This window comes from Myripristis murdjan, chromosome 23 (assembly GCF_902150065.1).
Source record: "Myripristis murdjan chromosome 23, fMyrMur1.1, whole genome shotgun sequence".
In the NCBI taxonomy this organism is placed as follows: domain Eukaryota; kingdom Metazoa; phylum Chordata; class Actinopteri; order Holocentriformes; family Holocentridae; genus Myripristis; species Myripristis murdjan.
The window spans coordinates 16,458,464-16,471,901 of record NC_044002.1 but is presented as its reverse complement, the minus strand read 5'-3'; the positions used below and the strand labels follow the sequence as shown (position 1 = coordinate 16,471,901).

Genomic DNA, 13,438 nt, shown 5'->3' with positions numbered 1-13,438 from the left:
TCTTTAGCTGGAATCAGTGTCTGCCATTCATGAGAAACTATTTTAAAAAATTTTTCTAAGTGACATCATAAAATGAAATTACTGTGGAACCTATGTTCTTTTTAGATTTTTTAAAATAAAATTTAGACATTTTTGAGAATGGGATTGAGTCACGAAATTCATGAATTTCACAATCCTCCATATTGTTGCATAACACCAATTACCTCATAAAACTGTAACCAGTGATACAATCCACTGGGTTACTCAAAACAAAAATAAAATTTGATTTCTTCCTCTACATAATCCATAACAAATGAGGTTTATAACAGTTTGCGAACTGTAATTTGAATAGTCTGAATGTCTTTTGTCCTTGCAAAAACAGCTTTTATCTCCTCTAATTTTTTATGTAATACAATGAATCCAATGCTGTTCATTTCAAAAGTATCTGTAATCTGCAAACACTGATTTCTTTCAGTCATTGCAACAGATTAAAGTTACTTCTTTCTTTTCATCAGATTGCTGTAATCCCTTTGCATGTATCTGAGCACTATCTAACCCTACACACTGTATTGTCTCTTGTTTCCTCCACAATAAAACAAATGCATTTGAGGAGAGGATCTCGACAGTTTGGTGGACCTTTTCCTGCAGTGATGTTTTCTGGAAGGAGGCAAGGCTGCATCGAGTCACAGTCGATTGACAATTAATTTGGAGCTAAACCCAAACTCGTGTCAGTTTCCTCATCTCTGGGGCCTCATAGGTTGGAGTCCTTCTCTGAGACAGGAAAGTATCCATTCTCATTCACTGCGGCGTCGCCCTCAGGGGCAAAGATGGCCAGTAACCTCTCCTGCTCCCTCTTGGTTTTGGGTAAGTCATCGGAGGGCCTGATCAGCAGCTGGATGCGCTGTGGAAAGATTAAAATCAAGTACAGGCAGTTAAAAAGTGGTTTGACAGCCACAGCAAAAGCAGAATAATTTGATTTTGGCACCAGTGCTCTGTGTTGTCCTTTATTAAATCAACGTTTCACCTCTCTGAGTGTCCCCTGTGTGGTGCTGATCTTGTAGATCATCCAGAGGGGGATGCAGACCATGGAGGAGAGAGCCAGCAGCCAGCCGATGAAGTAGCCCCACCATGGGTACACATACTCGTTGTTATACTTCAGAGGAGTGTACTTGATCAGGGAGAAGGCAAAGGTACCCTGGGGAAAGGTAGATAGGTTACCTTACTGGTGAGGTTACAAGCTACTGATTGACTGAGAGAAGAGAAGAGAAGAGAAGAGAAGAGAAGAGAAGAGAAGAGAAGAGAAGAGAAGAGAAGAGAAGAGAAGAGAAGAGAAGAGAAGAGTTTCCTCTGTGTTGCTCGGTCCGCCTCTGTCATTTTTGGAAAGCCGCGATATCACTTAATTAGTTTGTTGATACTCACGATGCATGTGGCTGGGGTGAAGAACAACCAACAGTACTTGATGTAAGGTCCTGGGCGGTAGCCAATCATGTCCTCAATGTTATCATAAAAGCGATCTGCACCTGGGAAAACAAATAAAGACATATCTCCCGATGCTGAGTCAACAAATTGCAGAATAATGATGGCTGTCAACTACCAAGACAAAAACTGTGTGCTTGATGTGAAAAGTAGAGTCATTATCACCCGAACACACTCCTAAAACATGGTTTGATAAGATGCAGATGCAGAGAGGCCAGCTTACCATAGACCCATGCAATGCAGACTGTCTCAAAGATGGACATGAACAAAAGACACATGCCACTGGCAGCGTAGTAATCAAAGAGCTGGAAGACATACATGCCGCCCTACAGGGAGACACAAAGCATAAAATCCACATTATAAATGAATCTGTCCCCACTCACACATGTACCAGGATGGATAAATAATAAAGAGTTATTAAACTGAAATCACCCCCTTAATGCTCAAGACAGCGTCTGCAGATCTTGTTAATGTTTGCAGCCGTGAAAAGGTGGCACCAGAGTTTATTTCAATAAAAAAAAAAAAAAAAAGGAATCCTGATGTAGTTTATTTATGAGCAGCCACCCATGTGTGACCTCCAACATCATCTGCAGTGTCTGTGTGGCTGCATCTGTGTGTATCTGTTGTGGTTGTGTGTTCAGTGGGCGTAACTGTGCATGGATGATTATATGAGTTTCATACTGATATACTGGATGGTGAATTTGGCCCTTAATTAAATCTATAATAACAGCCAGTTGTGAGCCAGTTAAACCTGCAATGAAATTAGATTTTCTGTGCATATTATCAGTATTCATTTTATTGTATAATAATGTTTTTTATTATAAATTTTTGTCTAATTATTTATTTAATGAGTAATTTATCCCTGTTTCCCTGCCACTGAATAGGTGCAGTGGGCCACCCTGCCATAAAGAGCTTATAACCCAGACAAATTTTATTATTATTGGAAATTTTATTATTCACTGGAAATTTTAGTGTCATATAATTGTGTAGATGCTGTTCCAGACACTTTTCCCACCCTGTTACCAATAAAAACTTGGGCAGGAAGCCCTGAAAACTTGGCATGAAAATGTAAAAAATTAAAAGACATCGACTTTCACCACCAGATAGTGGCAGTTTTACTGCAAAAACAGTCGTATCTGCCATCAAAAACTCATCTCCGTCAAACCCTGCTTTAAATCTGCAGGTGTCTGCCTATGTGCATTGCAGCACTGTGTGTGTGTGTGTAAATGTGTGTGGCCTCAATGTGTGATCCCCCCCCCACCACCACCCACCTCCATCAGCATGATGAGGCCCATAAAGAAGGACAAGAGGACCACAGCTAACAGGAAGAGCTCCCTGCGGTTTTTACGGCGGAACACAGCGGGGTACATGTCGACTATCGCCGTCACCAGGCTCTCTACACACACAAACTGAAGGAGAGGACAGCAGAGAGGGAAGAAAAACAAGAGCGCAGAGATAAACACAAAAAAATCTTTGAAACTAACCATAATAACAGCAGTAAATATTATTTTTGTGTAACACTCTTTATGTGGAATAAAGTGCAATAAGCATATCAAGCATCAGCTTTAATAAATTATTGACTTGCACTGTTCTATTAACACCTATAGACTGACTTATTCAATTTAAAAATCATGTTGCACTCCCAATAATCAACTTAAAAAGACTACTACAGCATGAGAGCAAAAATAAGCAGTTAAGGAGATAATGAAAGGAGTGTAAAACGTCAGTAGTCAGATTAATTATGAAAACGGCCCAGTACAAGCCCTCCAAAGCAGCATTCATTAATTTAATGTAGAGCAGTACTTTGTACCTGGCTGTCCAGCCCCAGGAAAACGATCATGATGAAAAAGAGGGCCGCCCACAGAGGGGAGAAGGGCATCATGCTCACAGCACGGGGGTAGGCTATGAAGGCCAGGCCAGGACCTGTGCCGAGGCGAAGCAGCACATTTCAATTAGTGAGAATGAATATTAGCTCAAGGACAAAATTCAAATTAATGTTGCTGAGGGTAAGGGGACGTTTTAAAGGAATCAAAAACGTGAGGAGAGGATGGTATTCGGGAGATGTGTTCTTGTGATGTACCATATCTCTATTCCAGCTTGTCCATAATCAAGGTTTGCTGTGGTTCTGCGAGACTCACCAGATTCTGCTACCTCTGAAATTGGGACGTTTTGCTCATAGGACATAAAACCCAGGATGGAGAAGATGGCAAAGCCCGCAACAAAACTGGTCCCGCTGTTCAGGAAGCACAGCGACAGGCAGTCTCTGCAATAAATAATAGATGATTCCCAGCAGTCAAACAAATGTAAACCACAGCAGAGGCAACTGATCATTTCTTAATCCTTTATTTATGCAGGCGGGGTGTGTGGAGTATTCATACACTTTTCCCAGCAACATCCTGCCTTAATATGATTCACACAGTCACACTTAATCACACCTGAAGATGACGATTGCTATAACTGAAATGTCACACGCCGAATGAAGAATGTTGTTTCAAAAGGACAAAGCTGCCATTTGACAAAAGAAAAAAAAAGCGACACCTATTGACACAAAATAAAAGCTTGCACCACATTAAAACACACTAGATGACTTTTTACAGGATAGGAGATGACTTCAGCCTTTAGCGATCAGCTTTTGACATAGTGGATCACCTATATCTTGAGGAGATGGAATGATGGACTTGAAGGTGGATGATGCAAAACTGCCACAGGCCAATTGAAGCAAAGACCATTTAGTCTCAGCCATTAATTTTATAGAGATCAGTAGACTCAATAGACAGAAAAAAATATGGAATAAGCAGTAATTTGATGCTTTACATGGTTCTCATCATCCGTCCTCACTGGTAAATAATGTGCTGAAGTTTTGCATAGTGCACCTTTAAAGTAATGTTGTTTTTTTCTTCCAAAATGGATATGGTGGATTGTAAATTATCTCCAGTTTTTGCCTCATGTCAGTAAGCATGTTATCAGAATGCTGCTTGCATACCTGTAGCAGTTATTGTTGTATTTGTTATAGCTGCCCAGGGCAGTGAGAGACCCCAAACAGATGGCGTAGGAGAAGAAGATCTGAGTGCCGGCATCCATCCACACCTGACACACACACACAGGAGAGACATCGAAGAGCTCGTTAAGGCCGTGAATGAGGCTCTCCACTCAATAATGAATCATAAAAAGCCAGGGTGATGGCACACACACACATCAGGTGGCTGAAAACACACACAAAAGTGCTGTAGAGTGCGCTGGAGAATCCAGAGGAATTCACATGCCGGGTATTTGCATTCTTCTCTTATGTTCACACAATCATTGACTAAGGTGGTAATGCTCTGCTGAACTAGTGTGTGATTTGTCTTGTGGTCTCGACACAAATTAACAGACCAAGCCCTCACCACCACAGGAAATTGTATGTTTTGGTAATGCACAGTATCTAACGGATGGAATCAGGAGGGTCATTTTGGAAAATATGTGGATTTAAAAGGGACAAATCATTAACCACAAGATAGGTGAAGGAATAAAGAGCTAGAAGTAATCAGGTGCCACATATAGGAAAAAAAGAGATCATTCTAATTGGGCTTGTTGAGAGGGAAAATTGCTATTGTTTATTTTAGCTTAGTTTGGTGGCAAAAAAGCCTCCAAGTAAACAAGAATGGAACAAATATTAATGTAGAAAACTAGGACACCTCTCGACTGGATAATAGAGGCAAAATGACAACAAAACCAAACAAGGATGACGCATGAAATGTTTTGAGTTAAACAAGGTCCCGCCACTTCCCAGTTCCCCTCAAAGCCCTCGCCCGCCCCTCGGGCCGAGCTCTACTGATTGGACCTCTGCGGCTGGTCTGAGCCGGGGCGAGCCAGTTAAGGTTCCCTAGTTAGCTGAGCGTCTGCCGCTCGGTCCTGGTAGGGCTTTTGTTTTCAGTCCCAACAGTGTCCTGGCCCTGCGTGTGAACCCTGCTGTCCCTGCCTCTTTCATGGAGCGCAGATGGACCCAGCAGAAACAAGCCCCCCCCAGCAGAGAACCATGGGATACCTGCGCCTAATGCGGCCTATATTATATAATATTTGTGATGTTGTGATGCGTCTTTTTTTTTTAAGTGTTTTGAGACTGTACTTTCCTGATGGTAAGATAGCTGAAATCGCACCAAAATGCTTGATACACGTGGTAGACATCAGTCAGTAGGGTTGCTGTAATTTCCAGAGGGAGTGTGTGACTGTTCACATACACCAAGGACAGCATGTGTGTGTGTGTGTATACCTGTGGGTCTGACAGACGTCCCAGGTCGGGGTAAAGGTAAAACTGGATGCCTATCCCCGCACCTGGCAGGGTGAGCCCTCTAATCAGCAGCACAATCAGCATCAGGTATGGGAAGGTGGCTGTGAAGTAGACCACCTGCACGGACACACACAACCGTGATGAATAGGCAAAAGGAAAGATAACTGTAATAATAGTAGTAACAATGATAACACCAGGTTCTGAAATTAAGTGGTGTCCCAGAAGTGTCTTGGTTTGACTGTCCAAGCGGGAAATGTGTTTTATGTCTAATAATCTGTTCACATCTATTAATTTAGTCAATTCTGGGCATCCTACAGTGTCCGATTGTTTAAAGCAAAAACAAACGAGTGCAGAAAAGCGCGGAGGAAGTCGCAGTATATTTTCATTTACACGTCCACAGATGTGCAGATTAGGATCAGACTCTGACCCACCTTTCCTGTGGATTTGACCCCCTTCCAGATGCAGAAGTAGCACATGACCCAGGCGATGAGCAGACACAGGGCCAGGTCCCAGTTCAGAGAGCCCATGTGGTCTAAGCCAGGGGAAATCCTCAGCGCTCTTCTCCTGGACAGCGGCAGAGGCACGGACAGGGAATTCAGTGACATATAATAACTTCATCATCACAGTCTCGGCAGTAATTTAGCATTAGGAGTGTTTTGCACAGCGTGAAAACTCACTCCCAGAACTCGATGACAGGTGAGGTTGCATTCAGGTTGACTGTGTAGTTCACAGAGTTGTTTCTCCTCTGAAACTCTACGCAATTTTCTGAGAGAGACAAGAAAAAAAGAATACAGAAATTATCATTATTGTTATTATTATTATTATTATTATTATTATTATTATTATTATTATTATTATTATCATCATCATCATCATCATTGTTGTTCTTATTATCATATGCATGTGGCAGGTTAATCTTACTTCCTTTCATTTTCTTGCCTTCTACATATCACAAGAAAAAATACATCAGCAGGAACCTGTGATTTTTGATTGTTGATATTTTGATAATGAATAAAGAGCCTGAGTTTAGCATTTGATCAACTTCAAGCCGATTAAAAATGCATACATCAAAGACTGGACTTGGTTTCAAAATGCTCACTGCAAAAGTAACCATTTGCTTTTTTTTTCCTTATCTCAATCAACAGAGGATAATTTTCTGAAAAGTTTTTCTCAACAGCCTATTTACTTTTTGCATAGTTCCAACTGATATACTTAATACTTAGCTCTAAGGGAAGCACAAAGGATTTCGTTCCGAAAATGGCACACAGAAGGTCCCGGCAACCAGCCAGTTGTTTTTTAAGCATGTGTCCTTTGTGGCCATTTTTGTCCGAAATGCCTTGTCATATAGGGAGAATATACATTTTAAGCATGGGTGGCCCCAGCCCCAGTGGGAATCAGACCCAGGACACGTTGTGTGTGTTGACTACCTGTGTTCCATGTGTTGTTGCAGGACGACCAGGCCAGGTCCCAGGAGAAGGAGAACGACAGGTAGAAAATCCCCCAAGCCAGAACAATGATGTAGTAGAAGTTCAGTAGCATCACTATCACCTGGGTGCCATAACCTAGACCTGCATGAATTTAAAAAAAATTAGGAAAAAGCTCTTGGAGTGACATGCATTGTGTCTCAGCTCAAGATGAACAGGGCAGCCAACTGCAAGACCAAATGGGGACTCCAAAACCCAAATATCCTCAAAACCTCTAAGTTTTATACTATAAATGATAAATAATATCGATCTTGCACTTCATGCATGGTTTGTCTTTGTTACTCAAGGTCTATTTAATCAAGCAAGATCGAGTCTGGCTGCTTGGAAATGGAAAGTTTTTCTGACAGCATGCACTGAATGCACAAAATATTAGGATTATGTCCCTAACATTTTGTATATTCAGTGTAATCAAAAAAAAAAAAAAAAAAAAAAAAAAAAAACAGTGGGGACATTTTGTTCAAGGAGAAAGTATTTTTCCACTGCCATCCTCCATACCTTCAAACAAAGGGCTGATTTTCCTCCAGCAGGTAATGCCTCCCTGGCTGGTGTACTGTCCCAGAGCCGTCTCCAGGAAGAAGACGGGAACGCCACAGGTGAACAGGAAGATCAGGTAGGGGATGAGGAAGGCACCTGAAGTGGGATTGGGCAGAGGAGTTGACGTTTGCACAAAAGACTGAAAAATGAGGTCAAATGGCCGGTTGAACGTCTCTCCTCATAGTCATTTCAACTGATGGTCATTAAAGTTCAGAAATGCCCCCAAAAAAGCCACGATCTGTCTACTCTGTATGAAATAACCTGCAGCAAGACTGATAACGTGAGGAAGTGAGTTAGTCTTGGTGAGTTTTAACCCTGGAAAGCATAAAATACCAACTTCCTTCTTTCACATAACCAGGGTCAAATCTTTAATTGCTTTGGAAAGACTGTGATTTTATACTATTTAACAAATACTATCTGTTCTCTCTCATATATACTTCACAGCAGAGACTAACAAAATCATGAATTGTTCCTGTATTTTTGCACTGAACAGGTCTTTGCACTGTATACACACCTCGAGTCATGGCTGGCCCCTACAGCGCCACCTACAGACAGTTTGTACTTTACAGTACTGCTGCTTACAATACATTGGCATATGATGAAATTTGACTTAGTGATCTAAATTTCATCCTCTGTCATTTTAAATGCTGGAAAAAATCCTGTAAATTCTAATATGACCCAAGAATTGAGGAAATCTGTTGCGCCACATCAGCCTGTAGACTTTTCGCTTCATATTGACTACAAGAGAAATTAGTTAAATAAGTCTAACATTTTCAGGTGATTTTCAGGTTTTTGCTTTACAGCCATGACAAAAGTGTTGGCTTTGGCTCATACAATGGACTTCATGTTAAAATATATATATATATATATATATTATATATTATCAGGCAAAGACACTGTGCACATGTCATTTCATCAAAAACCAGTGTGTCATTTTCACACATCATGTTAAGTATTTGTAAGGACATAAAATCAGATTTTTCTCCAGTACAGGTTCCAAACATCTTTCCTGAGCATTTTACGATACGATCATTGTATTGGTGGATGATGCATTTGTATGGTGTATTTCATTAATAAAATTATGTAACAAAATGATTTGTTTGGGTCATTTTGATGTTCTGCATCTATAGGGTTAAAATTGGGCTTTTCAATTTGGATAGGATTAACCTCAATAAATAAATAAATAAATACATAAATAAACCTTTTTGATGATGTTAAAATCTGACAAAATGCATGTTAAAATGAAGGTGGTTATTTCAAGAATGGATCATTCTACTGTCTGCATGGATATGAGTATGTGCCTGAATATGAACTGAATTCAGTTTAAAGTTGAAATGTGACCTTTACTTGGAGTGGCTGTAACAAAAGGCCACAAGGTCAGGAAAATGGCAGAAAATGGTTTCTCTTTCATACTTCATCTTTTTAAATGTGTCACATTTTAACCTGAGAAACTGGCACTCTCTTTCAGCTTTTGTGCCGATGTCCCTTCGGGTGGCCGAGGATGTTTGCAGTGCTCAGATTTCCGCCTCTCTGCAGGGACAGCTGCTGCAGGCCTGCGAGCAAGGAGCAACAACAGCTGTCTGACCCCGCTGACCCCTGACCCAGCCACCCCGCGGAGGCAAAGAGAGGGGGGCATCTGATTTAGCAGCTACACAAGCATGGCCTCACACAACGCCATGTCAGAAAGCTCAAGTGAATCACTCCGCTTTTTTTTTTTTATCATGGGAAATCTCAGAAATTTGTGAAAAGCTAAGGTTGAACTTTGCCTCTAACACCAGTCCTCAAATACTCTGCATGTCCACGTGTCATTTTTGCCTGGATTTGCTGTGATGCATTACTTGAGAATAATTTGCCCTTACTGACAGAATCAGTCATTTGTGTGGAAAATAGTACCAAGAAATCACTGAATAGCAGGTAAACTGGACTAAATCTTTAGACACAAACCTGGTATATATATTCATTTATTCATTTGGGAAATAGTGGAGGAGGGGAGCATTCATGTATTCATTCGGTTGTCCTTCCGTCCACGTGTCCCACTCACCTCCTCCGTTCTTGTAGCAGAGGTAAGGGAAGCGCCACATGTTGCCCAGGCCGATGATGGAGCCAGCTACCGACAGGATAAACTCCACCTTGTTGCTCCACTGGCCCCTCTCCTCCATCTTCTCCTCGGAGGGAGGCAGCAGCTCCTTGGCCCGGCTGCTGCCGTTGGAGAGGCCTGCTTTGCCAGCGTCTCCTGCAGAACAGACACACGGACAGAGATATTTCAGAAGCCTGGAGGGTAAAAAAGCCAGATTAGGCCTGGTGGGCTGCTGGGTTGAATCCCAAAGTGGAAAAACAACACCTGTTCCAGTGGAGGACTGTGGTTGTGTTCTTCAGCTCCAAGTTGTGGATGTATTTAAATTAGAGGTGTCAATCTTTCAATTCAACTGCATTGGAAATTCGATTTATTATTTTCCTTAGTGCAACCATTTATTTCGAACTTTCCTTTCAAACAAGCCTTTTTCCAATAGTTACTTTAACAGTATTTATCCTGTAAATAAAAATTATATTGCTAAAAAAAAAAAAAAAAGTTGCAGTTTATAGTGGTGTGTTAGATCACCACATCACTATTTTATTTTATAATTTTTTTCTGTGTATCTTTTTTTGAGAGAGAGTCATTAGTGAATTGATTCAAAGCATTTCAGTTCAGGCCAGCTGTCAGAGTGATTCATGCTATTTATTTCGTTTAGCAGATCAATGCTGTTGAATCAGAAGAATTTATAATCAATGCACCAGTGTGATGAATTTGAAGCAGGGGCTTTAAGTAGGAGCGTGCGTGCTCAGTCAACCCTCCCTGCATAAAATGTTTCAGTCCTACAAATACTTTTGATACAAACACAAAAACGTAAAACCAAAAAAACACAATAAATTAAAAAGATTTAAACTGAAATTTTTGCTTTGTTTTATTCTTTGGAGTCATATATGACAAAACATTTTCACAGCTGGAAGTCTGAAGAACTGAATATAGACAAAACGCTTACTTAGACTTACTGTCATCTTAATTAAAAATGGGTAAAACTACTGCACTCTTTTGCTTCCTAGTGCAATACAATTTCTTAAAATAAACTAAAACAAGCAATACAATCTTCCAATGAACTTTAGTCAATTAAATTTGAACTGAAAAAAAGATTTAATTCAAGATAAAATCACAACAGTCCTGCTGAAGAACATCAAATGGAGCAATGACAGTGCCATCTGTGTCTTACCATTCATTGCAATGTCAGCTTCTTTGCTTGGTACAACTCTCGTCTCAGTGCTGGCTGAAGATTTATCGGTAAATGCTCAGGTTTTGGTATTTAACATGACTGCATTCAGGGGCGGGAGTTTGTAATGCTAAACTTAGGCCAGCCTCCACTTTCCCTTCATCTGCCCCCTTCTGAGCAAAGTACAGTACCTTCTACGACTCTAGGGCTAAAATAAGTCCAATGGGATGACAGTGGACGAGCATGTCCTCTGGATTCATTTGGCTGTGGTGCAAGCAAGAAAATGTGCACCTTTGTTAGAGAAAATGTAAAATAAAATGTGATGTATGCCATTGCAATACTGTCCTACACAGCATATACAGATCAAAATTCAGAAATGATGTTATTATTAAGTTATAATAACGTTCGTTATGATGGATTTAGTGTCCCAACCGAACTTGGACATTCTTGCCTCTGAAAGAAAATTATTCCCAACTATCTTGACTACTTAAAGCAAGATTTTGTACATCTAATGAATGTATGAATGAATTTATAAAGCAAGTAAATGTCAGCATTTCTTGTTAGGACGGAGCTACTGGCTTGCTTACCAATAGCCTGCTAAGAAATCACATAAAAAGGGACAAAACTGTTTGTGAGGCACTGATGTCAATATTTCCTGCTTTATAATTGTTATGAATAGCACCACATCAGCAGCGTCTTTCTAATACCGAGTTTGATCCCCCCGGTCTATGTCTTATTTGTGTCACAGCTTAAAAATCCTTTCATCTCTCTCCTCCCCTTCATCTGCATCCTCGATTCACGACTGAAGCCGACTTCATAGCGGAAATCAACGCGGGATCAAAGCGTTCACCCGGCTTCACCTGATGCGGCTAGTTTGTGGTTGAAAGCAGGGGCAAATATTTTGTTGACATGGTGTATGAAAGGCAGATCCAGAAACCATCCTGCAACAGAACTCAAAGTGAGGAATATCACAGTGAACTGCTGGGGTTCCCAACACAGACTAGCCTTCCATCCTGTGGAGACATCAACTGTGTACATAATGAAGTCTGACAAAGGAAAATTGCTGTGTAATTGTTGTTGCTGATTAAACACAGCAGTGCCTGTATCTTGCTGAGGGTTGAGCGGGGGAAAGGTTATGAGAATAGAAAAAGGGTTACTGTAAATGCCTTGACTTTACACATAAGAAGCATGTCCCTAAAAAGGTGCAACAACCTGGAACAGAGTGCCAGTCAGGTTAATATCAACCTGACTGAGGTTCTTTGCTGGATTGCAGTGGTTTTTGTGATGATTAAGACACCAAACTACATTTCAGATCAACAGGAGGACTGCGGAAACAACAAGCAGCAGGTGAGAAGATGTAATGGCATGTGTGAAGTGATGATAAAACAGCAGAAATTATGCAATTGGTCATGTATTATTACAGCTTAGCTTTGTTAATGATACAGCAGGGAACAGTGAAGTAACCCCCCCACCCCTCCTCCCCTCCATGACTGCAAGTTTCTGACTTGCTCAGTGAGTCAGCGTGGTGATAAGAGGTGAGCGGCCTAGCTGAAGGGCAAAGTGGCTGAGGTCAGTTTGCACCAGATTCGACTCAGCTGTGTTAAAGCTGTCAGCACCACAACATCCCCCACCCCTATGACTAGTCCCACCCTTCTCCTCCTCCTCCTCCTCCTGAGTAAGGGACATCACTTTAAACGAAAAAAGGATTTTTCCCCTCGATGCCATAGAAAAGCCTGATTGCCAAAGAGCACCTTCCAGCTGCTATTTGGATATTTCATTTCATGTGATTCCTGGTGGATATCAACTGTTATTGCCATCACTTTTCCATATTGATTCAGTGTCAAATGTCAGCCTGTGAATCCTCTCAAATTTTTTTGCTGCTGTTTCAACTACACAAGGTTATTTTATGGGCAAAGAGCATGCTTGGAAAGTGCTAAAAACTCAAATCAAGGATCTGAACCACAGAAACAGAACTTAACGTGACTAATTTAATTAATCGATTAAGCCTTTAAACATTGCCTAATGCCCTGGTTTGAACCCATATGCCAGAAATCCCCAGTTTGCTGTTGGGGATTTCTGGCCACGTCTTTCTCATAATGAATGTAATGACCAAACGAAAATATCAAATATGAAGCTTAATTTATAACATGTATTTATAACATCTCAATAACGCAGCTGTGTTCACAAATCTAGAAAATAAACACTGTATTTTGGTTCATTAATTACATCTTCTGAGCAAGACATTTCCAACCAGCTGTGTCCCACCTCCTTCCAATGGGTTGAGATTGATGGACATCCAGAATGAGTCAGAATGAGAGGCGTCGACTTGTTTACCCCCAACGTACTTGCTTTCGCCCACCCTTCTTTTCCTCAAACACCCAAAGTGATTCACAACATTGGCATTCACCCTAAAACAACACAGGGAATAGCTACTTCAGACTTTGGGGTTGAGGGTG

General features: G+C 41.0%; 1 protein-coding gene across 1 annotated transcript; it reads right to left on the bottom strand.

Moving 5' to 3' along the window:
- Positions 1–547: 547 nt before the first annotated feature.
- On the bottom strand, positions 548–10,999 carry LOC115354997 (sodium- and chloride-dependent GABA transporter 2-like). The gene is made up of 15 exons (XM_030045609.1): positions 10,986–10,999; positions 9,782–9,973; positions 7,702–7,836; positions 7,150–7,290; positions 6,400–6,487; positions 6,154–6,286; positions 5,705–5,839; positions 4,439–4,542; positions 3,594–3,718; positions 3,266–3,378; positions 2,727–2,864; positions 1,679–1,781; positions 1,399–1,499; positions 1,004–1,174; positions 548–880 (listed from the first exon to the last, which is right to left on the bottom strand). Exons 1-15 carry the CDS (start codon positions 10,990–10,992, stop codon positions 731–733), a joined length of 1,836 nt encoding a protein of 611 aa, XP_029901469.1. The 5' UTR covers positions 10,993–10,999; the 3' UTR covers positions 548–730.
- Between the last annotated feature and the right edge of the window lie 2,439 nt (positions 11,000–13,438).